General features: G+C 42.4%; 1 protein-coding gene across 1 annotated transcript in view; it reads left to right on the forward strand.

Moving 5' to 3' along the window:
• The window catches only part of LOC127673186 (uncharacterized), an 82,553-nt gene that overhangs the window by 43,558 nt on the left and 12,007 nt on the right, over window positions 1-26,988 (forward strand). The window contains exon 3 of the mRNA XM_052168796.1: window positions 6,392-6,554. Within this exon, the coding sequence (XP_052024756.1) occupies window positions 6,392-6,554 (163 nt within the window). The remainder of the gene's footprint in view (window positions 1-6,391; window positions 6,555-26,988) is intronic.

Raw genomic sequence — 26,988 nt, forward strand, 5'->3', positions numbered from 1 at the left:
GCAAAGGAAGATTAGATACACTTTCATGGATTTTTATGTTAAATAACCAATATTTAATATAAAATAAAGTTACTGGGGTTGTCTTCATAGGATGTTTACTGTAGTTTGTATAACACAGAGCAGTTTTAGAAGCAACCTAAAAGTTTAGTTTGTTTTTTCTAGTAGACAAATTTTCTTATAGCAAATAAAATTGAGAAGTTAGGCTGTGTGTTCCTGTAATCCACTTTGACCCCCCACTCCTGGGCTTATTTCAGAAGGGTGGGGCAGTGTCTGGGATGTGCCTTTTCTGCAGTGTTTTCGCTTGGCAGGCATGCAGTACTTTTCCCTTAATAAGTAAGACTTCTCATGTAGTTCTGCCAACAAGGTGACTAACCTGGCTTTCTACTTAAGTAGTAGCCTCCCAATGATATATACCTGCAGGCTGTACACCAGGGTTTGCTTCCAGTGTGGAACCGTTTGAGTCCTCCACATCCCATGCCTCACACAGGCCAGTCATTCTGTTCATAGTTTGAGGTGTCTCTAGTTGGCTTCTGTCTATTTCCTCTTCTTTGCCCTAGCCACTGGTGAACACTGGGACCTTTAGTCAGCAGCATGTGTTTATTCTAATTCTGTAGGTCTCAGGTAGGATTTGCTTGGGATAAAGATGGCTGCAAGTGGAATGTTGCTGCCTTTTGAATGCCTGCTTCCAGCACTCTTCTTCCTCCTTCTGTAACTCTGCTTTGCCAGTTCTAAGTTGGATGGCAAAGCAAAGGGGTAATTTAATTCATTATTGGACCCTTTCCCAAATCTGTGCCCCAGGTTTTTCTGGTTTTGATTTTGTTGGGGTTTTCTTTGTTTCTTTGTTTTTTGTTTTTTGGCTTTTTTTGTTGTTGTTGTTGTTTTTTGTTTTTTGGCTTTGCTCGAATATTTTCTTGTGAGACTAATTTCAAGGATATACTTCATAAGGTTGATGAATAAAATTATGATTTCAGAGAGAGTTCAAAATCTATTCTTGACTGTTTCTCCAGCACACCACGTTGCTGTGTGGAGTTGACATTGATCATTACAGAATGTGTAAATAAATGTATGGATTCACATGGGATGAGGATTATCTGGATGGCCAAGGATGGGATTTGGTCCTGTGCCAGATGGATTTTGACATGCCTGTTGGTCCTTTGTGTCTGCTAAAAGGCTCACCATGTTGATCTCTGTGTTCTTGTCTGATTTCCATTTCAAAAGTGCTGACACAGCTAATCTGGGTATTTATGCCTATTACCACTTGAAACTCAGAGGATGTCTCTTTGGGGATATTCACACAGAAATGGCTTAATTGGATTTCAGCCCAGACACAGTATCTGAATGGTTCTTTATGAACCATTAATTGGGCTACTGCCATAGGAAATCCTCCCCCACCCCATGCTCCCCTCTCTTTCTCTCTCTCTCTCTCTCTCTCTCTCTCTCTCTCTCACACACACACACACACACACACACACACACACACTCACACACACACTCACACACACACACGGAGGGAGAGAGGAACAGAGAGAGAGAGACATAGACGTGCTATGATTCCATCCTTTTCAGTGGCTTGTTGCTAATTTCTATAATAAATGAAATATTCTAGGATGTGGGAGCTCATCTGTGTAGGGAAACTGCGGCCAAACAATTGCTGTGCATTTGACACCACTCTGAGCTGCAGAGTGAATTCCAGGCATACTAGAGAACAATAAATAGGCCAGCATCTATTTGTTGTGCATATCTTAATCCCAGCATCAGAAGGCAGGTAGATCTGAGTTTGGGATTAGCTTAGTACATAGTGAATTCCAGGACAGCCATAAGCACTTAGTGAGACCATGTCTCAAAGTGGGAAGAGAGATGAAGAGAATGAGAACCTTGTTCAAGAGTATAGTCTGTATGGGACTGAACCTTTGAAAGAAAAAGATTTAGGGCCTGAAGTGACACTACCATTTGGATATTAACAGTGGATGTAATTGAGAAATGGTAGTTCTCTGAGTATAGTGACTCATGCTTGTAAGGCCCAGCAGCACTGGAGTGGTTGATGTAGGACTGAGTTTGAAGTCAGCCTAAGCCATATAGTAAGTTCTGGGATAGCCTGGACTAAAGTAAGACCCTGTCTCCAAAGCAAACACAACAAGAACAGGCAGACAACAAACAATATCCCCCCTCCCAACCAGCACGCCCCCAAAAAAACCCCAAACAACAGCACTCCCCCTTAAAAACAAAACCAAAAACCTGAAAGTTTATTAACTGGTGAGCATGCTGTGAGGTTCTGTCTGGATCCACGTGAGCAGGAGGAGTTAGTTCTCCTCATGGTGACTTTTCCTCCCTGGACAGTTGTGTAAATGTTACGCATTTGTGGTCTATGAATTTTTAATGGGAATTGAAGGTGATCTTCCAGAAGAGCCTCTTGGAATTTGTGCCTCAACAAGTGGGTTTGGTTGGACGGTGATGTTGGGAACTGAAGACAGAGATGTTTCCAAGAGAGAGAAAACACTGCAGACACTGAGAGGTTTGGTGTGGAAAAGAGAATGTGGGCCCTCATGCTCGGCCAATATCCGGAATATTTTAAAACAGCTAAATATAAGCACAATGTATTAACTTTTAATTCAGTTATAATAATTAGAAACCTCCATGTTAAATTTTTATACCCATTAGCCTTTTAAAACTTCATTTAAATTAGAGCTATGGAACTTATTTTTACTAAAGTTACCTGTTGGCACAAATCCCTGTCCAGACTTCCTGGGCAGCCAGCTTCCTGCTGTTCTGTGCACTGAGACTGCAGTGCTTGGCTTCCTGCACCTGGGACTTTCACTAGGCATGAAGCCCTCCAAGGTACCCACGTGGTAGCACGTGGAGATAGCCCTCCCTTTGCCCAGCTAAGTGATGTTACAGTGTGCACCTACCTCATGCCTCACTGTACACTCATGTCTCAGTGGACACCATTTTCTTATTTTTATTAGTCTTGAGGTTTTTAAAGGTTCTATTTCTACTTGGTAGTGCAAACTTGAAGGCAAGCTTTTGACACAGAGGCCTGATCTAGACCATAGCAGCTCACATAGCAGTGTGATGTAGGAAAAGGGTAGAGGCCTAGCAGCACTTCCTAGCCCCTTTACCTGGAGGCTCGGGGCCTTACTCCCAAGTTAATGAGGCTCCAGGTCCTGACCAGCATAGGGCTCTGGATCTCTCCATCCTGGGGTGCACAGATGTGTGGCTGGCGGGTTTCACAGGCTCACTGTTTGCCTGGCTAAATTAATACATGCTCTCAAATAACATGCAGGTGCATGTACTGAAAAGGTTTGTGAGGTTTCTGGTTTAACTGTAGGCTATAGGGAAACTCTTGGGTTTATATAAGACAATACAATATTCCCTGTGTGGAAAAAAAAAAAGTATTTGATTTTTCATTCATAGAAAAGCCGCAGAGAATGCAAGGCACAGTGGTGTACCTCTAACCCTTGAACTAGGGTGTCCGAATCAGGGTCGTGAGTTTGGGGCCAGTCTTTATTGCATAGTGAGCTCAAGGCAAACCTGAGCCATTTGGGGAGGCTGTCTTTTAAGAATAAGAGGAAAGGGAAGGCAGTAATTTTGCAGCGTACAGATAATTCCAGCATATAATTTGGTATAAACGGTCTTGTGTTTCTTAGTAAGGTCATTTGGAGACATAAAATCCTGCTTTTCTAAGGTAGTGTGCATTTTCTGTAGGCATCTCCCTCATTCATGGAATCACTCTCTAGTTCTCCAGCCTCTGCAGAGGCTCATTGGCCCCTTGGTATGGCTAAAAACAGAAAAAACCTGACTTTGTCGATGTTTCAGGTATTTGTAATTTTTAGCTTTTGACCTCATGTGCCTTTACCCAGCCAGAAAAATATACACACTTACTTTTTTCTCGAAGGACTCTAATCCAAGAGGGAAGAAAGAACAGAGATTTGGCCCACAGGGAAGTCTTCAATAAGGGTAGAGGGGCAGGGCTAGGGTAGGGCTAGGGAAGGGTGGATTGCTCCCACTTGCTAAAGCACCAAATAAACAGGCAATTCTCTATGTCTAGCTCTGGGAGCCAAGCGTTTTCCCTCAAGATAATCTCTCCCATCTAAGAGGTCTTTAGGCATAACTGCTAACCTACTAGAATGTCAGGGATTTGTCACTGTGTGGAAAACACCAGCCTGAATCTATGGGTGCAGAATGCCCTACCTCTGTAGGATGGACAGCTTAGAGACCGTAGCGCCATCATTTCAATGAAATAGAGTTAAAGTAGCCTTAGGCGGCAGATCAGAAATTGTAGTTTGTACTTTGTAAACATGACTTGCACCCTTATTGTAATGAATTAGCTATAAAAGCACTGTTACACACATTGCAGGTGGGAAATTTATATCAAAGAACTAATAGTCACTTTGATGTGCTAATAGAGTTGTACGTGGTTGTCTTGGGGTGTGCCGAGTTGTCTAGGCCAATGAGGTTGTACGTGTGTCTGGCTTTACTCTCACCTGGAGAGGGCTGTATATGAGCCTGTGATTGCTGAGTCTGGGTGACAGTGCATACGTGGTGGACATATATTGTGTCTACTGATGCATGTGTTTAAACATGGTTGTGATATGGCAGTGTTGGAGGATGACACCAATACTTACATTACAGTTCATAACAGTAGCAAAATTATACTTATGGAGTAGCAACAAGATTTAATAGTTGGGGTTACCACAACATGAGGAACTGTTTTAAAGGGCTGCAGCATTAGGAAAGGTGAGAACTACTGGTTTCCAAGAAGGAAGTTAGGTCCCCTTGCCTGATATCTGGAAGGGATATTGGAACCCAGGCTGCTTTCTCTCTCTTTCACTTTCTATCCGCTGTGAGGTTAGCAAACATTGTTATATCATGTATTCCTTCCATGGTGTTCTGTCTTGCCATAGGCCCCAAAACAATGGAGCCAGCCTCCTATGGACTAAATGCTCTAAAATGCTGAGCCATAATAAATCATTCCTCTATCTAAGTCAATTATTTTCCTTGGGTATTTTGTTATAGCAATAGAAAGCTGACTTACACACTCCCCAAGTGAATTAATGCTTTGTAAAAGCAGTCATTCATGTATGCCCTCGAAAATTGTTAGATCCAGTAGCCGTACAAGTATTCTTTAGAAAGCCTGAGGTGAGACAAGTTCTCTATTAATTAAAATCTTTAAAAATCTAACTTTCTTCTAGCACAAATCTGGAACTTAGAAATGTAGAGGTGGTTGGTAGGGTCATGGCCAAAGTCACATAGGTAATAAAGAGTATGGTTTCAGCAGGAGAAATAAGAACTTGAGTTTAGATACCAGCACTTTGTTTTATCTTACAGTAAACACCTACAGAAAGACATTAAGTATTCTCATTGTATTTGCTTGTAGGTTTTTCCTTATAATAATTCAAATTGTTAAAACCATCCGACTCTTGAGATAGAGAATGCATACAGAGGGATTCATTTTTAAATCAAAATTTATGGACTTGCCTTGTAACATTTCACGATAGTCCTGCTTGAATTATCACTTCCTATTTGAGTAAAATAGAATTAATTTTTCTGTGAGGCTTTTAACATTTTGAGGACATAATCATCCTAGGAATGAATTAATAGATCTCCTCCAATCGAACTGTCAGGACAGATCCCCTCTGGGCTTGAAATGATTAAAGATGCCAGTGAACTCTCTTGGGAATCTGCAGAGCACACCAGAATCCTCTTGAAAATGCCAGAGGAAACGACAAGTGTTTGCCCAAGTATGTGCACAGAGAATGCACTGCCAGTTCCACAAGCAGGACGGAGGATGGGCACCTGTGTTAGCTGCTTGCCTCTTAACTACCATGTAAATTTGAGTGCTCGTCTCAGATTCCCTGGTATAGACAGGGGATGCTTTGAGCCTTCGTGCTGGGGACTCAGTGGATGATACCTGGACAAATGGCAGTGCAAGAGCCTGTCAGTTGTAAATAGGGCTCTGTGTGCCCCTCTTCCTATGGCCTGGCCTCTGTTGCCTCTGGAGGCTTTCCTTCTGTTTGTGGCGGTATGTAGGAATAGAGAAGAGGACTGGAGATACTTGAGAGCCTTTCTTCCATTGTGATTTCCTTATCTGCTGCTCATGCAGTGTCAGTGTGCCTGTGTGTGTGTGTGTGTGTGTGTGTACACACACACGTGTGTGCTTGCGGGCTTCTGCCTGTGTAAAACAGGTATCTAGGACCAGAAGAGGATATTGAATCAACTAGGAGTTGCAGTTACAAGCAGTTGGTGCTGGGAAACAAACTCAGGTCCTCAGCAAGAGTTGTAAACACTTTTAACTGCTGAGCTCCAGTGTCTTTTTTCTTTTTTCTTTGAAATGGACAATTGAACTCAAATAAACAAGCACACCTAATACCTGTTCCTTTTCATTTCTCTACAGATCCCACAAGTTCTACTCCTATAGTGTCATCCCAGCTGGCTTAAGAGCTTGGAGGATCACTGTAGCTCTGTCACATTTAAGGTGTCCTCAGACAGCAGAAAACATCATCTTTTTGAAGAGTGCTACAATTTTTCCAGTCACCTCTTATAACTGCATGCCAAAGGTAAGCATATATACATTTCTGCATAAAAGAGACTTGGCTGGGTTTTTGTTTCTTTGATTACTTGTTTTTTGTTTTGGTTTTCTTGCTTTAAATACTTAATTTGCCTAGTAGTTTTTTTAAAAAAATATTAAGCTTTTTCTTTTTTTTTTGTTTGTTTGTTTTTTTTTTCCCGAGATAGGGTTTCTCTGTATAGCCCTGGCTGTCCTGGAACAAACTCTGTAGACCAGGCTGGCCTCAAACTCAGAAATCTGCCTGCCTTTTCCTCCCAGAGTGCTGGGATTACTGGCGTGCGCCACCACCGCCTAGTTGCTTTTTAACTTTTGTGTATGATTGTTTTGCCTGTATGTATATGAATGAATATGTACCATGCATATGCTCTAATGCGCTAATGTTTTGGAGGTAAAAAGTGTCAGATGCCCTGGAACTGGAGTTATGGGTGGTTGTGAGTCATAGTGTGGGTGCTGGGAACCAAACGCAGTTCTGTTGCAAGAGTAGTACCTGTTCTTAGCCAATAAGCCATCTCTCCAGCCCCTGCATAGTAGTTATTAAATTAGTAATAATGGCAGTAGGAATGTCCCTGATTTACTGAAGTCCATTAAATTTAAGCTCTTAAGGGACACAGTTCAAACACCAGGTTATCACTGTTCCAACCTGAGAATAGGTGGTTGAGAATATTTAGACAGAAGTAAGTATGCAGACCAGTAGACAGCTCCCTTCTATGGAGTGACGTTCTGGAACCTGTTCTGAGCTGAGGTTGCCTATGTGTTGGGGACCAAACGCTTACAGCAGGGAGAAAAGAGTGGTCTTTAGGCTGGTCAAGTTCAAGTCCAGCTTAGTGCTGAGAAGATAAGTTCTCATGAGAAGGAAATTCAGATAAATAAAGATTCCTAGGACAGTTTCACAAGTTTGTATGAGAGATATGTTTGAGCTATAATAGAAGGAAATTCTGACCTTGTGCAGCTGGAGTCCCCAAAGTGATATTGGTGGTCAAAGATGTGGTTGTATAACAGTAATGTATTAGAGAGAGAGAGAGAGAGAGAGAGAGAGAGAGACAGACACACACACACACACAGAGGCAGCGCGCGCGCGCGCGTGTGTGTGTGTGTGTGTGTGTGTGTGTGTGTGTGTGTGTGTGTGTGGTGGTGGTGGTGGTGGTGGTGGTGGTGGTGGTGGTGGGAAAGATACATGAAAGATGGGGAGTCCATACCTGAACTATATCCCCAACTCACAAATATATCTCACTCATGACTGATAGCTTGTGACCTTTGACTTCGGGTGTGGCGGCTTATCCAGTGTTCCCTCTGGCTAACAGTGAGAAACACCTTGTGGAATGTGTATTGTCATCTGTAGAGTACCACCTCAGAATTGAAGGAGTTACACCTACCCACCATCCTTCCCTTTCCCACAAGTCTCATATTATTTCTGTCATTTCGATTGTCTTAAGATAGTCTTGAATCTATTATTTGGTCTGTGGAGATTGGAATAATGATTTCTGTGAATGTACTTTTTTTATGTGAGTTAGAATTCTCTTTCATTTGGTCTAAAGTGATCACTGAAACACAGGAATCTTTTGGCACTGTCTTATAGTAGCTTCAAAAACATAAAATATGGTTCCAGGCGTCTTGGCTGGCTAGGGCTGGTACTCTTGTAGGACCAGTTAGACTATAAAGGGTTGTACTCTGTCTATAGCCAGTCTGTCTGGGGCATGGAGGAAGCTCTGCCCTTTGGAAAGCAGTCTAGGAAGGCCCTGGGGATGTTACACTGCAACCAATTTGAAGGAATGAAAGGACACATGGGTAGAGACTTAATAGTCTACTTGACACAACGCAGGTCTGGTAGCCTGATTGGGTCTGAGTGCTAGAGGGAGTGGTGTCTGGGGCTAGCCATGTGCTTTCTGGTCAGCGATCTTTTGAAGTACCAGTAGGAAATGCAGTGACTGGACAACATCATCCAGAGGGACACCAGTGCAATGCTGTCTAGAGGAGTGGTGATTGGGATGGTGGTTTTGGGTGTGTTCCCTCGTTACTGGGTACCTAAGGAATATACCAAGTTGCTAGGCCTACATATGGACTGGGTTGAGGAGCAGTTAGAGGGTAGTGGGGTCTCAGAGCTCTTTTCTAGGGCTTTGTTTTCCTGGCCAATGGTCTTATTTCATTAAAGTAAAGGCACAAAATTTTGGAGACCTCTGGCCTGCCCACTAGGAGAATGGAGAGCATGGAGATAGGATGCTCGCATACCCTTTCACACTCTCATGATCACTCTCAGCATTTTACTTGAAAACTGAAATTTCATGTTGATTGCTTAGTGGGGTAGGTGCTGAGAGGCTTTCCTCTGCTATACTGAAGGGAGAGATACCTTCACTGGGTTTCACCAGCTTCTAGTGGCTGCTAGGATTATATTGAGCTTTAACATTTTCCTCGACTTTAATGTGTATCAGTCTGTTTTATATTGTTGCAACAAAATTCCAGAGGCTGTGATGACCTTGCTGTCAGAGTCCAAGGCTGTGCACACTATCACATGGGGCATGTAAGAGACAGTATGTCTGTTAAAAGCCAGCAGCGTTCATGCGTAGATCTGTACTTCAATGATGATGTCTTATCCCAATCAGTCCTCCTAAGTGTCACAGATTAAACTGACGCCTCTTAGTGCCTCACAACAGGGATTTCAGCACATGAACCCTAGAGGAGCCTCAGCCCACATCCAAAGAGCCTTGGATTGGTTTGTTCCTTATTTTTAGCATGGGCCCACATTTGTTGTTTTGGAGGTTTCTATTAAGTGTCTTTGCCCAGCGCCCAGGGTTTACGCAGAAAAGCTCTTTGCAAATGAAGTTGGTTGATGGATACTTAAGTTTTTAGGGTTCCACCTGCTGCTTCAGGGAGATAACTGGTGGTCTCTCTCTGGCTGGAGGTCTCTGCATATCTGGAAATAACTCCTTGAGTGTCTGCAGAAACAGAAGAGACTCTAGGCCAGTCTCTTCAGCTTGGACCAATTTCTTCCTGTCTAGGGTGATTTCTAGGGCCAAGGAAGGACAACAGCATTTGATACCTTAGGTCTTACAGTCAATAGATCTGTAATAATTGATTAAATGCAGTCATGGTAAACATTTAGAGCTGTATAAAAAGCCCTATGGCATTGCCTTCTCTTATAGTTACCATAATGGAATGGTTGTGGAATCCTGGTGGGGTTGGTATGGGGTTTGCCCTCTCTGGTGTGTCTCTGGCTTTCACTGCAGATGAATTACCTCATTTGCTAGATGATAGGTCTGCAGTTAGCATTGGGACCAAGGTCTGCTGTTTAAAAACTGGATTTCCTTCCTCTCCTGATGTTACATTACCTTTCCCATGTCTTGGAGATGACAGTGACAACTGTGTACTTTCCTTGAACATGGCTTTGAGAGATAAAAAAACATAGGGAGCTCAGGAGACAGGTAGTGTCCTCCCTTACCCCCAAACCTTTCATTTTTACATCAACTTTGACTTTTCCCCCTCATCCCTACCTTCATAGCAAAATCTCTAGCCAGTAAGTAAGAGTTGAAGAGTCCTTTCAGAGACTGAAGGAAAGTAGTGTGAAGGGAGGGAAGAAAGGGGGGAAGAAAGGAGGGATAGACAGTGGGAGGGAGGCAACAATGGCAGATCTGAGTTGGGCCAAGGTAATTGTAAAGGCTGCTTAAGCCCATAGGCCTAGGTGCTCAGGGTTCTCTTAGACCAGTGATTCCAACTTACAGTCAGACATGCCCTGGCAAAGATTACCCACAGAAGCAACAAAGGCTTTGGTGTTCAGTAGCCACTTGTATGCTAGTACTGCCCCTGGTCCCTTTTGAGGAGTATAGCTTTTCACATTAAAAGCACAGCTTTTTAACCTGTGAAACCAGCTTTTTCTGTATGGTCAGGAAAATGATCATTTTCTTATGCTTATCTTCACTGACATACTACAGCTTCCTAGAAAACTAGAGAAACATATTTTTTAAAAATCAAGTCTTCCCATATCCATCTTCTTTTCATAAGTGATTGCAAAATGTGTTTCATCCGGGGTTGTTTATAATTGCTCCCTTTTGTCAGTGTGTAAGCGGCAGACCCTACCCCTTCTACTGATCCTAGGAGGAATGCTTAGTGCACAGAAGCCCTCTTTTCATGGGCAGTAGCCTCCTAGCAGATGGGACATGCTCATAGACCTCCACTTGAACACCTGGATAGCATTGCAACTCATAAATATCCCTGTATGTGAAAACAAGGGTTGTTTCTGTTTTTGTTTTGTTTTGTTTTTTAATAAATTCCAATTGGGACCTTTTCCTAGGCCACCACAGAGCACTGAGTATGAAAAATTGTTCTGACCTTACTAAGGGCAGTAACCACTGGTGGGCTGAATAAGAATGCTTCCCATAGGTTCATATATTTGAAGTCATGGATTAGGAAGTATGGCATTGGTGGGGTGGAGTGGGGTGGGGTGGGGGGTGCTTTGTACTGATGATCTCTCTCTCTCCCCCCTTTCTTCCCTCCATCCCTCTTTCTCCTCCCTCCTTTCCTCTCTTCCCTCGCTCCCTCTCGTCTCTCTCCCTCCTTCCTTGCCTCTGACCCTCTTTCCTCTCCCTCCTTCTCCTTCTTTCCTCCTCCCTCTCCCTTTATCTTTGCTCCAGTACCATCTGTGCAGCCTGGTTCCCTGCCATGATAATGGACCAAACCTCTGAAACTGTAAGCAAACCCCCAGTCACATGCTTTCTTTTATAAGAGTTACCTTGGTCACAGTGTCTCTTCACAGCAACAGAACAGTGACACAGACACCTCATGGCTGTCAGATATGTCATTTTCTCAAGACAGTAGAAAATGATCTGACCAGACCCTGCTGCCTTCAGGATTGCAGTTCTTATGTCACTGTGCCCTGGTGATTAGAATTGGAACTCCAAGTTCTATGAGAGCCTGCTGGAACTTTGGAGAACCCAAAAACTCTTTAGCAGGCTGATTCTGTGTCCTGTCTCCTCAAGAGTTTTGCTTAACAGTTTGGATATTGCTTGTGAAGAGACATGTTATTTTGACTGTGGATACAGAATACTTTATCAATCAGGTGTTTTCTATTTAAAAAATAAAACTAATAACCTTCATGTACCCACATTAGATCCAAGTTTTGGTAGATTGCATGATAAAGGGCCTGGCTTAGAACTTCTAGATCCTCATATTTGAGCTGATCCTCATTAGTCCCACAGGACTACTATCCATCAAAGGAAGTCCTGGGCACTGTCTGTTCCTCCGAAATCATTCTTCTCCTTCTTTCTTATCTTGGCACATTGTAGAGTCATTGTATAAGTATATATGTATACAAATTTATGCATATATGTTGCATATGGAATGATGGTTTAAGTGCTGATCAAAATAAAGCAAGGGAGGAGTTACATTAATGTTCTCTAGGAAATGTCCCCATAGGCTCATTTGTTAGCTCTGTCCCTAGTTGCTACCACTGTTGGGGGTGGTGGAAACTTAGAAGTTAGAGTCTGGTGTGACTTGTCCTCTGCTGCCTGTCTGCCATGCGATAAGGAGCCTCCTCTATTCTGTATTCTGGCTATTGTGAAACTGCTTTGCATAGGTTCATAGAGGTCAAGCAAGCACACCACAGATGAGTGTGACCGTGAGCATGTATAAGAGAAAGGTCTCTTGATAGATGGTGGCCACAAGAAGCTATCTACATAGTGAACTGACAGAGCTGCTTATACAGTCTTGCTATTAGTGTCTTTAGCTAGGTCACATTTAACCCTTGGGAGGAATAGGTGCTGGGTACAAATAATTCTGAACCGTCCTCAGATTTTCCTGGGCATCTTCACTTACTACAGATTGGAAGTTTAAAAGTTGCAGAGAAAAAGGCCATTTCATTTTCCCTTATTTCAGGAGCCAATAGTTTGGATACTTAAGAATGTTCAGTTTACGTGACTAAGTGACTCACAGAACAGAGGAAATAAGGCTGGGTTAGGGTGGGGCTCATCTCACAATTGCTGCTCATAGTTGTAATCTACCATAAAACTAATGTTGATCAAGTAAGTAAAATGTAGGCCATGTGTACTGACTATAAAATAACTTCAAGGCCCAGTCAACACACCCATCCAATGTAGAATGATGCAGTGTTTACTCTCAGTTTTGACTGGTAAGTCTAATAAGTCTAACAAACAAGGCTATACACAGTGGCTTTGCAGATTGTGCCACTATTGCAAATGAGGTCCTTCTTTTTAAAGATCTACAGACTCTGGATCAGGAGACCCAGGCTGTGGGCTCACAGGGATTTTGATTGGCTGTGACATCTTGAGCAGGTCACTGGCTCACATAGTTTCAATCTCCTTGTTTGTAGATTAGATCTGACACAGCCCAAGGGGCTGAGTTCTAGGCACCCAGTGAGCTTGAGGTAGATCCTGTTCTGTGGGAACAGCCTGCTCCTATTGGCCGCATCCTTGGGGAAGTCATGGTCAGTGAAGTGACATTTTGATAGACATCCGGTTGTGACTTCATACACTCCTCAGCACAGTGAAAGCGTCTTTTCAGAATGTTGTGGGTGTGGAAACTTGCAGTCATGCACGTGTAGCTCCGTAGAGTCATTCTGAGATGTTTTTTTTTTTTCTTTTTTTTTAAGGAGCATATCCTATTTATTCACTAGCAGAGCACGTGGACTCACTTCCACTAGCAGCCTTTTCTGGTTCCCCCGCTGGTGTTAAGTGGACTCTTACTGTGGTCTTAGGAGATGGATAGTTTGAATGATCTTTATGGGTGTTCACCATCTGTGCTGTCTCTCTGCAGTGACTGTGTTTTGCCTGTCTTTTCTTTTGTCTTGGTCTCTTTCTCTGCTTTGTAGGGTTTCCATTATTCTAGACACCAACCATTTGTTATTAATCACCTGTTTGCAACCATTGGTAAGCGAGTATATTCAATCCTTTGATCTCTATAACCATAATTCCTATGTACAAATATATTGTGGCTTTACCAGGTTTGTTCAGCCTGTGGCATGATGATGGATTTGCTTTAGGAGTGTTATAGATGTGGCCCAAGATAAGCTTTTAAAGAGCATGTGAGGCTGGGGGGCAACTCAGCTGCTCTTCAGAGGACCACAGTTTGGCTTACAGCCACCTGTAATTTCCAGCTCCAGGGTATTAAAGACCCTTTTATGGCCTCTGTCGGTACTACTACACACAAACTACATGCATACATAGACAAAAACACATATATATACACACATACAACTTTTTAAAAGAAATTTTCAATTTAAAAAAAAACTTTTCTTTCTTTTTTTTCTTTTTCTTTTTTTGGATTGTACCCTTCTGAATCTTGAGCTTCTTGGTTGACAGCATTGTGTCATGTTGTCAGAAGGTTAGATTCTTATGCTAGACCCTCCACTTAACTAGAATAGTCTTTGATCTTTTCCTGAACCAACTGGGGTGGGGGGACGGCTACTCTGTAAACATCAGCATTTTTATGTTAGAAGATCCTGTGTGCTAATGGTTCTGCCAAAGGCTGAGCACCTTTATTATTGTTTCATTGTTCCATGGGCTATCTATAGATTGTTTTTTTTTTTTTAAATCAGGTAGACACCGAGTCTCAGTCTGTGCCTTGAACATTTATTTACCTTTAATCTTTTTTAAAAAATCTGTTCCACGATAATCACAATCATTTGCTGGAGAACCTTGGGAACAGCCTGTGAATTATAGGAGAGGTAGAAATGGAATTATGGGAACTATGTAGGGCCAGGAGAGGTGCAGCAGATCTGCAGGGCTGGGTAGTAGAGGAAGAGAAATGTCCTTGGATTTGAGGCCCAGTTTCAAGGCCAGCCTGCCTGCAGGGTTTGCTAGTACAGTGGCTTGGAAGATAAGGAGTCTGAGTTAGGAGTCTCACATTTTTGGTCTGACACTGGGTGAGTGGTTCATGCCATTTCATTTGCCAGGATGGGAATTCCTGTGCAAACAACACTAGGGTTTTTGTGTTTTATTGTATTGATTTTCTTTTGTTTGAGTGAAAGAATCTGAATGTTTTTATACATCCTAGATTTAAAGTGTGCATTGCACATCCACATGGAGATTCTCTAGGCAGCTAAATGTAAGAAGTCTAGCAGTAGGCATATAGAGCTGGAAAACAGCATGCGACGGTATAAAGTTAAGAGTGTGGATGGAGGAAAGGCTTCCCCTAGGACAGAAATACAGGTGATTAAGAAGAAATAGTAAGGAGAAAAGCCTGCAGGGCATCCCAGTGTGAGAGGAGGCGTTACAGAAGGCCTGATCATAGTGACCTCTGTAATGAAGACCATTGGATAAGAGTGAGGAATTGTGGAAGGGATAAAAGCCTTTAGTAGCCTTAAAGTGCAGGTAGAGTTGGCAGAGTAAATGGCTTTTGAAAATATGTTGTGGTTGTGTTACTGTATAGAAAGGAGATGCTGTGGACATGGTTTGGGGTCGAAGATACTATTTTGTGCAATATGGGATGGTTCAGAAAGATACTTTGGCCAAGGGAGCTAAGACAAGTAGCTTCCATTTAGGAGGTGGACTGCTTCATCGGGGCACAGGCAGCTTATCCTACTAGCAAAAGAGACTCCAGTGTTCTCAGACACAACAATGATCATGTATTCTGATGTTTCCTCACCCATTACATCAGAATACAGAAAGACAGTAGATGAGAAGAAACGTTTAGAGTTCTGGGCACTTGAGTCAAGCTCACGGCACAGTCCTTTACTATCTACAGGGCCGTGACCCATGAGCTGGCCGGAAGTAGCACACAAGTCTGAAAGTATTTTTGCCTTATTGTCACCAAAAGAGGAATCTTTAATATGTCAAGAATGTGTGTATAATAGTAGGAATCGACAGTGCCGGGTAGGATGGGATCAACTACACAGATTCTGTTACTGCAGTGGAAAGTGTCATGAGCTTAGAGCTGCTTGCATTGCGCATAGAAAGCAAAACAAAGCAAATACACACAGACTCAAAATGATGGGATGCTCTGGTAGGCAGAAGGACTGCCTTCCAGAGCTCCTGGCAGCCACAGGTAGCAAGTGCTTAAGGTTCAGACCACCAGCCATTTTTGTGTTGATCCTGTGTGCACGGCACACTGTGAGCAAGAGGGGTGCTTTTCTTCCTAGCTCACCACCCAGGGCTCAAAAGGAGAAAAAATATTGTGGAAGTTCTAATGGAAGGTCATTCTACAGAGTTCCTGACTGGCACTCCTCAAAGCATGAAGTCTGGGCAGTGTCCCAGTCAGGAGGCCCCTAAGAAACCACAAAGCATAATCTAGTATCCTGGATAGGATGCAAAGACAGAAATAGGACACTGGGGAGGAACTGCCAATCTCAATAGTATGGATGTGGGTTCATTACTTGTAGTAATTACATTTTACTGTCAGATATTAATTAGAAAGAAAACTATAATTTAAATTAGCATTTAAGTCTTTCTGTAGCTGTGACAAGATACCTGAGGAGACATATTTTCTAAAATGTTTATTTTACAGTTTTAGGTTTTCAACCAATAGCTGTTTCTAGGACTGTGTGAGACTGCACATCAGTGATAGAACTCTACATTCTCTTATAAAGAAAGCTTCTCCCCAGCCCGTTATATTGTGGGCCCTTGTGATCCATCCCAAGTTACCTCTGAATACTGCTGCAGTGAGGCCAGGTCTTTAATATCTAAGCATCTGGGGACTTTGACCATCCAGGGCATAAGAGAATAATATCCTTTTAAATGACACATGCAGTTGCAAGTCTCCAGAGTTATTTGTAGATGTGTGCAAGTCAGCTATGGTAGTTCATGTCTCCTCAACTGTACTGGCAGTTGTGGGTTTTGTTGACTGAGTTTAGTCTCAGGAATGCACATGTAGCAAGCATTTCAGACCCACAAGTTAAGGTAGTTTTCATATTTACTGTTTCATCTTGTAGGGGAGGGGAGCATGATCCTGACGGTAGAGGTGGATTAGTGAATGAAATTCACTTAAAACTAAAATGATGAGGGAGGAAGTTGCAACCAGAACTGTTACTGTCTATATAATTTTTCTTTTGATTGAGATAATTATGTGTTAATAATTCTTGTGTGAATGCAGTGAAAGGGGCTTGGACATGTCTCAGCATTTAAGAATACTAACATCTTTTCCAGAGGACCCAGGTCCAATTGATAGCACCTAGCACCTGCCTGGCATCTCACAACTGACTGAAACTCCAGTTCAGGGGATCTGATGCCCTCACAGAGAGACATAAGTGCAGGCAAACATCAATGTACATAAAATACATTTTTTAAATAAAAGAATACAGATAGAAGACTCATAAGTGATTTTCTGAGTGCCTCATACCCAGTAGGATGGATACTATTAAACATAAATGTTGGCAAGAATGAGAAGATATTGAACCTTTGTAAGTCATGGAAACAGGCATAAGAATGTAAACCCATCACCAGTTGGAAGGGCTCATGGGCTTCTGAAGGATGGAGGACAGTGGAGACACTGGGTGTATTTGGAGAAGCTGAATATGCTCAGCTCTCTCAGGTGCTAAGTGCCTGTGGTTGTATTTTAACTTTCTGGTTTTAATAGTAACTTACAGTTCTTTGTGAAATATATACTGGTTAAGTGCTCTAGGTAATTGTAAATTTCCTAGATAGAAGCTTGTCACCATTTGTTAGCCATGGTGGCAGCACTGGGTGAAGGGAGCTGAAGAACCTGAATTTGGAACCCTAGTACTTGTGCATTTGCTGGGTGCACGTGTCTGCAACCCCAGTGGAGACTAACAGATCCCAGCAGCTCAGCACCCAGTGTAGCTGAGATGGACAGCTCCAGATTCAGTGAGCTGAGCACTTTAGGTTTCAAAAAACTAGGTGAAGACAGGGTGACTGAGGAAGATAACCCTCCTGGCTCGCTCAAGCCATACAAGGGAGAGTGAGCCTGCACATGAGCACACATGCACATAAATGCATGAACCATGTACAGGAAACTGAGGAGATGAGGAGATCTGAGGAGGAAAAAGAAAAAAAAGTCGCAGTCGGTCATCAACCACCTTCCCACAAAAGCCGCCCAACCTGGTGGTCCAGGCTGGCTTTCAAACCCTGACTTTCTCTACCAGAGAAAGATAACTTAGAAGGCATCATGCTGGTTACTATGAAACGAACTGTTCACCACCTCACAGGCCATCATCGCCAACAATGCCAGAAAACAAGTCACAGAAAGAATCCCTCTGTGATAACCCACTGAGGCAAGCTGGCTTCTGCTTTGCAATATCCAGTCTGAGTCTCTCTCTCAGGAGACTTTGCCTCTCTCTAATGAAATATTAAAAACACAAATCCTGTCCCAAGTCATCCTCTGGTGTTTCTCCCTAAGTAATACCACCTGTTTGTTTGTCAAAAGTAAATTGGATTTGGCTTTTTTTTTTTTTTCATCAACATCCATCTTCCCCCTAGGATTTATTTTTTTAGAACACCAGCAAAACTCTGCTTCCAAGTGAAGAATAGTAAATGAAGCCATGGGTTTGTGGAAAGCGCCTTCTGGTGAATTTGCACCCCAGATCCTCTGCTTTCTAACTTGTGAACTTAGGTGAGTCACTGAACACCTCCAGTGCCCTTTCATCATTTCTAAATGCACCTGTAGATAACATCTACTTCAAAAGGTTCTTGTGAACATTTGATGTGCTCATCCTTATGAAGCACTATGACATGGGTCTCAGTTGACTGTCACCATGCGCTCCTTGACCATGCAGATGGTGCTGGGTTCTCACCTCTTGCAGCTGCACATGGAAAGGGCTGTTATGTGTGTTCTCTTTTATGTGTGGTGTGTTTTTCTGTTTTAGGAAGGTGGTGAGATCTTGCCTATTGCCACAACTTAATTAATTTTGTGAGAGATGGAACAACCACTAGATTCCATATTATATCCTAGTTAGGATTAAAGTGTATTTACTGTAATTAGTAACGGTGCTGCAAAAAGCCACCAACTGGCCTTTCTGTTCCCCCACAGGAGATCAGGGTCCTGCCAAGTGCTGTCACATGCTTTGACATCTGACAGGTCTATCTACACACATCTTGAAGTTAAACAAGAATTTTAGTTGGTTCTAAAATCCATTCATGAGTCAGTCTCTGTAATGCAAATGGACTTTTGTAAATCATGAATCAAGGACCATGCATACAGCAATAAAAAGAGAATATAGAATGCTCCTGTTTCCAAAGAAAAACTCTTCACTGAGATCAGCTTCCTGTTGCTGCAGGAGCAAATTCCCACAGTGCAAATGCCCCCAAACAGTGACCACCTACTTCACTTGTGGTTCTAAGTTCAAAGTCCTCACAAGTCCCACTAGGGGACATCACTTGGTGTCACCAAAAGCTACACTGCTGGAGGCTCTAGGAGAACTCTCTTTTCTAGTTCTGGAGACATCTCTTGGCTACAGCATAGCATCATTAATTCTCTCTCTAATTTTCTTCCCTTTGATTAGCAAGGATGTTTGTAGCTATCCAGAGTCTGCTGGACCATCCAGGATTATGTCCTCAGAGCAGGGGGAGCAGTTAGTGACCGTGTTGGTCTTGTAATCCAACAAATCTGTAGGTGCTCTTTATAGAATGCAGACACATGCTTGCCACATCTTGCAAAGCCTGTATTGAGTGAGTTTTTCTGACTGATCAGTTGCACTCTTCCACCACTCAAGTCATGATATGTTACATAGAAAAAAACATTCTAGAGACCCTCTGTGAAGTTGTTACATAATCTGAATAATTCAGTTTTTGTTGATAATTGGCATTGGGGTGAAACCTGTCCCCATTTGGTCTCAGTTTGCATCCTCCACCCTCTTTTCTCTGTCTTACTCACAGACACACATTCTGGTATGGCTGTAGACACATGCACATAGATGCATTTTTTGCCAATAAAAGTGGTAGGCTTGCTTTTCCTTCCTGCTTGTCTGTGTGAATATTTTTAATTTTGTTTGTGAAATTCTATGTCTTCCTTCTCACATTTAGATTGACAGTCCTCCATTAGTTAATCTTTATTAAGACCTTTATTAATCATTAAAACAAACTAAATCAATGTTATTATTTTTTTAATTATTTTTTCTTTCAGATTTTCATATATGTTCAGAATATAGTCACTCCCACCCCAGCAACCCTTTCCATCCTCCAGTCCTTTCTCATGTAACTTCCAGCTTTCTTCCTCCTTCTTCTCCTCCTCCTCTTCTTCCTTCTCTCCCCCTTCTTCCTTCTTCTCTTTTGTCCTCTTCTTCCTCCTCCTCTTCCTGCTCCTCTTTACCCATGGATTTCAATTTGTTTTGCTTGACAAATATGGGAATCATAGTCCTGGTGAAGATCCTGGCTCTGTAGCTACACATACCACTCTCCCTGATTCTCAGTCTCCTAAAAGATGCTTCCCAGAATGGTGTCTGTTCTCTGTGTTAAATGATGGCATCATGTGCCCATCCCATATCAGAATTTAGTTCTCATACCAAGGCTTCTAAACATGTCCATTTATAGCCTCCTGCCCTGGAGAGTAAGTCTGCATACTGATGAGATAAGCTCCTTTGTTTCTCATGAATTAAATCTCTACTTAGTGTTTGTTTCTACATGATAAAGATCATCCTTTGATAAAGAACATTTTTCAAAGTTGATATTTTTGTTTTATAATCATCAGTGCTGAGCTCCCTGCTTGACATACATTGTACAAAATAGCAGAAGGGTATGTAGGGCCATGTCTGAAATTGCTTGAGATTCTGTTGGGATTACGAAGTCTGAGTTTTTAACACTTCTATGAAACTCATATTTGTACTAATTTGGAACTTCGTGGAGAGAGAAAACCAACTGCAGGAAACTGTTAAGGCTTCTGCCCCATAATTATTCCATTCTATTACTTTAAAGGCAGAAGATTTTGTATAGACAGGAGGATCCAAGTCTAGTCTGGAATCTGAGCTGAGGTGTTTGGGTTTGTATAGTATGTTGCACATACAGTTTCCTGCAGGGAGCTGTGAGTCATTGGGGGTGAGGACTTACTTGATTCTGAATTACTCTTTGCTTACACATTCATAAATCTTTTATTGTTGCCAGATGGGTCATGACCTTCATACTTTATGCAGTCTCTCTTATGTTTCCAACTGATAGTTTTAAAACTTGGGTCCTAGATAGAAGATTTTTGCTTTGGTTTTTGCTGTGTTCACAGATTTGAACCGGGTGGGAGCACCAGAGAAGATAAGAGTGGTCCTGGGACCTGGCCCTTTCCTGGAGGTTCTGATATGATTGGTAGAGGATGTGCTCCCAAGCAGTGCCAATGCCCATAAAGGAAGAAAGGATTTGTTTGACCTTGTAGTTCAGAAGAAGGTGGTTCACCATGGCAGGGAAGGAAGGGCACTGGAAGCAACTTGGTTTATGGCCAGACCAGGAAGGAAGAAGGGGAATACTGGGGTTTAGCTACCTTACTCCTTTTTTTTCTCTGTATTTAGTCCAGGATGCTAGCCCATAGAGTGGTGCTACCCATATTTAAGATAAATTGTTCCTCAACTAAACCTCTCTGGAAGCACCCGCATAAATATACCCACTACATTCTTGTGTCTCATTAATGCCCTGAGGGTTTTTTTATTCCAGTCAGGTTGACAAACACCACAAGACACCCAAACACAGCACTTGAACTGTAACATTTTACCCCTGGTCCCCAGAGGGTTGTGGCCACCTCTTAATGCAAATTGCATTCATTATAACTTTGAAAGATTTCTTACTCTTTATCTCAAGAGTGTTAGAAGTCCAAAGTCTTTTCCAAGACCTGAGGCAAATCTTAGGGCATAACAAGGAAAGATCCCACTAAAACAAGACTGATTCCTAGCCAGAAAAACACCAAGTCTTGCACCTCCATATCCTGCATCTGGGGTATCTGGTTCCTCTGCCCCCAGTCTGGCTACCTGCAGTGCATGTGGCTTTTTCTTGGCCAGATGCACTTGGTGCCTGCTGCATCCCTTAGCTGCACACTGTGGCCTCTCCAACACCCTGCTCTGTGGCTTAGCAGGAAGCTGTGTTTTTGTAAGCCTTATGCTTTCAGCGTGCACTGTAATAAATGCATCCAAGTCCTCTCATAACTGTTGTTGATGCAGAAGGAAATTCAGTAGAGAGCTTTGGTTGGCTGGATATCAACTGATTTAAATGATGATCTGATCCTATTTAAATTCATTTTGGAAATTATATAATTCGGCAGCAGGCATGGAATTTAAATGGAATCCCCTCTGAACCTCATTTTTATTACTACTTTCGTTCCTCTCCCTGACTTTAAAAGAGATGCCTATCTCGTTGCTTTTTGGGTCTAATCTGGTAGAGAAATCAGGTGTCTGAGCTACAAGCTGTGGCCTTCTGACGGCAGTTAGCTATCGTCTCTGGCTTTGAGAAGACCTTTGTGTAAACTCTACCTTCGTGGATATTATGTGCATTATGTGTACAATTTACAAGCATATTCTTTTTCCCAAATGATTTTTATCTAATGTGGTAACTCATAAGTGAGAAGACATGTATTATTCTTTATTTATGTGCCCAAATACAGTAGAACATGTTATATTCGTGCCTCCATGGGTCAGATGCATGGGTTTCCTGTGACTCTGAACTCATGAAGTAAGATCATAAGAACTCTGTCAAGAGGAGTTTGGGTCAAGTATCTTGTCATCACTCCTTTTATAACTGAGGGGGCATATCCAGTCAGTAGAGGGGCTGGGTATGATTTTTGCACTTCAAGAACACTTGTGCATTTTGTACCTGAGAAGGGTACAGTTGCTGAAATAGGTGAACCTGTGTGTTTTGTGTTCTTTCCTATCTAGTACGTCCCAGATTGACTTCATCAGATTTGTGCCATTTGTTTTAATAAGCTGTATTTTGGAGTAGTTTTATTATGTATTTTGGTCTACACAACACGTCTTGATATATATTTGCAATTACACGTGCTCACCATCTCTCTGCATTGCGTGCTTCTCCCCCTCCTCTCTGTCCACTGGTCCTGTGTCTCCATAGATCTTTGCCTTTCTTAGCATGTCATATAATGAAATTGCTATTCAAGAGCTAGTTAGGAGACAGCAAGGCAGACTGGTCCTACAACAGAATTCTACAATCAGGAATACAGAGTTCAGCTCCCCATGTGAGGATAAGCGGGAGTTCACAGCCAGAGGAGAGGAGGACCATGCTGTAGAGGATCCTGGGTGAGCCCACCTAACAGGGTTCTCGCTGGAGGAGGCCAGGCGGCCAGCCATCACGTGCAGCATGGTGAGATTCCTGGAGCCTGGGCAGGTGTCAGGGCGGATGATTCTTGCTAACACTGAGTGACCCAGTGTGACCCAGTGATGGGCACAAAAGCTACAGAGAACGGGGCTGCAGGATGTCAGTAAAGGTTGCTCCCAGGAGACCCCCATGTCCAAATCCACATGCCTAGCCTTTGTAGCCTTGCTGTCTGCCTTCAATCATAGGAAGCATCTTCATTTCCTCCTACTCTGTCCCTAACACTTAAATATTCCACTGTCAGGTACACAGTTGGTTTATCAGTTCACCTACTGAAGAATATCTTTGTTTATTTTCCAGTTTGGGGAATTATGAATGATGTGGTAAATATCTAAGTATTGCTTTGTTTTCAACAGTAATTTTATATTTACAGGAAAGCTGTAGTTATTTGTGCAGAAAATTAGCCCTTAGCTAATTTCTCCAGTGTTGTCATATTACATTGAATTGTCAGAACTAATTGACAGGGCACATTGCTGTTGCCTAGGCTTTGTTTACATTTCAACAGTGTCGTCACAAATTTCCTTTGTGTAGTTTACGGTCCAACTCAGGATACCACTGTGCATTAGTAGTACACTAATTGAATTTGAGCTTATGGGAGTAGTTTGGGTATGTTATATTTATTAAATATCTTCAAAATCCTCAGCATATGCTGAGAATAGTAGTGTAAACTTGTCAGCTATAAGGGGATGGTGTCACTTGTCAAAAGATCACTCTAGTTATGAGATTGTTATTTTGAATGTTCCCCCCCCCCCCAAGTTTACATCTAGCCTCCGTAAAATGTGCAGTGTGTTTAGTGCACTGAGAGGGGCTGCAGGCTTTGATTACAAGATGTTGTTTCTCAGCAGCATTAGAGCTTACACGTAGGTCATTTTAAGGGCAAGTGTTTCAAGAGGCTGGAAGGAAACTGGTGGCAATAGGAGCTGTCATTGACAATTTTTCAAATCTGTCAGAGGAGAGGTGTTCAGGTAGCTAATGAGCATCTTCAAATGTTTTGCTGGCAGAAGGACTCCATGAAAGATGACAGAAGAAGTCATTGTCATAGCCAAGTGGGACTATACTGCCCAGCAGGACCAGGAGCTCGACATCAGGAAGAATGAGCGGTTGTGGCTGCTGGATGACTCCAAGACTTGGTGGCGGGTGAGAAATGCAGCCAACAGGACAGGCTATGTGCCTTCCAACTACATGGAGCGTAAGAACAGCCTGAAGAAGGGCTCCCTGGTGAAGAATCTCAAGGACACGCTAGGTGAGTGTCCATACCTGACCTGAAACAGGAGATCACGCCACAGGAACAGCCAGGGGGTAACACTGCTGCTTCAGCTTCTGTGTGTGTGTGTGTTTACGCATGCTGTGTGTATATATGTATATGGTGTGTGTGTGTGTAGTGTGCATTTTGGGGCCAGGGGTTGATGTTGATAGCCTCCTACTTGGGTTTTACATTGAGATCGAGATAAAGTCTCTCCTCCTTTTCTGGATAAGATATACAGTTTGGGATCTGGGGTAAATCAACTCTTCTGTGTGCTAGGGACCCATACACAGTTGTCTGTCTCCTTGTGTCCAAACTGTAGAGGACCCTGACTTAGAATTATGACAAGCTCGGTAGCCTTTCCTGTCAGTGTACCAGCCTTTTATCTTACAAACTCCCATGCACTGACCTCTGTGTACACAGAAGCAGAAAGCATTTTTCCCTTCCTCTTAGGTGATAGGATATTTTATTCCACAATTTCAGACAGTAAATGTATACTTGGGGTGATTATCAACATGACATCAGAAGCCTCTCAAATGGACAACTCCATCAGCTCTGTTTGGTTATCTCGTTCTTCACAGATGTGCCTCTTTTCTTCCTCTGTCATATTAGTTCATTTCCTGTCACTGTAACAAACTGCTTGAGGTTTGGTTACTTTATAAAGATTAAGACTTAATTTGGTTTACACTCATGGCCCAAAGTTAAGTGACTGTATGCATATTTGCCTTCTTGGCTGATTTTCAATGTGGTGTAAGTACCATATGGCAAGAGCCTAGGGGAGATAGAGAATTTCGAGTATTGTATGTGTGTGTTTTCTGATACGTTTCCCTCTATAAACACCAGTATTTATGCAACTTCTATCACCCAAAGGCCCCACCTCTAACCACTGTGCTAGGAACCAATTTTTTTTTCTTGTTCCTGCCTCTGTGGGGATTAAATTCATCGCAAGGTAAGGAAATGCATTCAGCTACATTAATCCATAGCACCTGGTCAGACAGGAGATAATTGCCACCACAGTGATGGGCAACCATACCTGAGTGTGTGCATATTGTGCTCACCAACATGGTTACTACTTCAGATTATCTAGGAATATAATTGGGAGGTCTCTGTGGAAGGAAAACTGAACTGAGCTGATAATTTACAATTGTTGCCTCCTTAGGTAAGTATAAAGTTGTATATAGGCAACAATACCAGCTTGCCACTTAGGGTCTGTCATGGAAATGAGCCAGTACACTTAGCCCATACACCTGGGCTAAGTGTATGTAGGCTTTTTTGTGTGTTACTGGGAGAGGATTCCTTTCATTGGAGGGGGCAGGGTGAGGGAAATAGTGAAAACTGAAAAGAAAATCACATTCTTTGGGTAATAGGGATTCTATTGATTCAGTGAAACCATCAAGAATAATGATGGCCACATTAACCCTAAACCTGAGCCTAATCCTGGGACTTATCCTAAATCTCTAATCCTATATTAATTCCTTAATTTCCTAAGCATCTCAACCCTAACAACCCTTGTCCTGATTCTTGCCATAACACTCTAATCCCCTAACCCTAACTCTAACCCTGTTTAGTGTGGGGAATATTTCTTAATTATACCTTTGGGAGTAAAAGCCCTTTCTTAATCTTGATCTTTTGAGATGTTGAGATCCACCTTTGATCTAGACTGTAGATGCTTTTTGCAACTTACATGTAGAAAAGCCATTTTTGTTTTTTTCTATTTGTACTACTTTATTTTACAAAACAAAGGTGATTTGTTTTATTATTTTATTTTAAAACTCACATTGGAAGTACTTATTTCTTAAGTATTCTGGTATATACTGAAGATCAGCTATAATATCCTGCAACATGAAATAAAAAAGATCTGATATTTCTAGCTTTCCTTCGCTGACAGACTTTATTGGGACATTCTATTAACGACCCTTTTTATATACATAGAAAGACTCACTTTCTCTATGATTTGATATAGGCTTATCTCTAAAATCTGTTCTAATCCAACTGTGTTCTTTCTTTCCTTTGTCATGGATGAAAATGTGCTGACTAGTAATAGTGCTCAAAAGAGATCCCCTTATGTTTCTTGCTTTTCTCCTGTGGTTGTTGGCTACCTATCCTCTGTTGAAGGAAGCTTCAGTTTTCCTGATCTCAGCATTTAGCCATAAACAAAACTCTTCAATTGTTTTTTGTTTCTTTCTTATTTCTTGGTTTTTTTGTAGAGACAGGTTTTCTCTGTATGGCCCTTGCTTTCCTGGATGTCACTCTGTATACCAGGATGGCTTGGAACTCAGAAATTCACCTGCCTCTGCTTGTCAAGAGCTAGGATTATAGGCATGTACCACCACTGCCTGGGTAAAACTCTTGTCATTACAACTCCATCTTTAATGTTAATACCCTGGGTCAAGCATTGGGTCATCCATTAGTCGGTCAGAGAGATACCACCATTGCATATTGAGTAATAGTCATTGCCAGCTATTCTTCTTGAATATGGGAAGAAGACAACTGCTTTGAGAAAAGCTCAGGCAATGTCAGAAGTCAGGTCCTGGTAACATCTTGGTTCACAGAGGGAAAGAACTGGCAGCTAATTGGCCAGAGCTGGAATGGTGTGTCCTACCACAGGACTGGGTAGGGTAAGATTTGTCTTGGAATCTTCTTTCAGTTGCTAATGGAGTGTAATCCACTCCTGAAATCTGGAAAAGGGCAGGCCTAGACCAGAAGCACACTTTAACCTGAGGAGGGGTAAGACTCCCTGGCCAATCAAGTCTGCTGGCAGAGTCAGACAAAGAGGTGAGATCTTCCGGGAGGCTTTCTGTGTCTTCACTGTGGCTGTGCAGCTTGAACTGTTCTCCGCATCCTGCTTTGAGCTCTACTGTTGGGTGCTGTGAGGGGACCTCAGGGAAGCTCTGAAATCAAGACCTCATGAGCACAGGATATCTGCCCAAAATCGGGAGGAGCACACTGCTGAGCTGTATGCACTGCGTTGGTGGGTCCTCTATGGAGTTGGA

This window comes from Apodemus sylvaticus, chromosome 22, assembly GCF_947179515.1.
Source record: "Apodemus sylvaticus chromosome 22, mApoSyl1.1, whole genome shotgun sequence".
Classification (NCBI taxonomy): Eukaryota; Metazoa; Chordata; class Mammalia; order Rodentia; family Muridae; genus Apodemus; species Apodemus sylvaticus.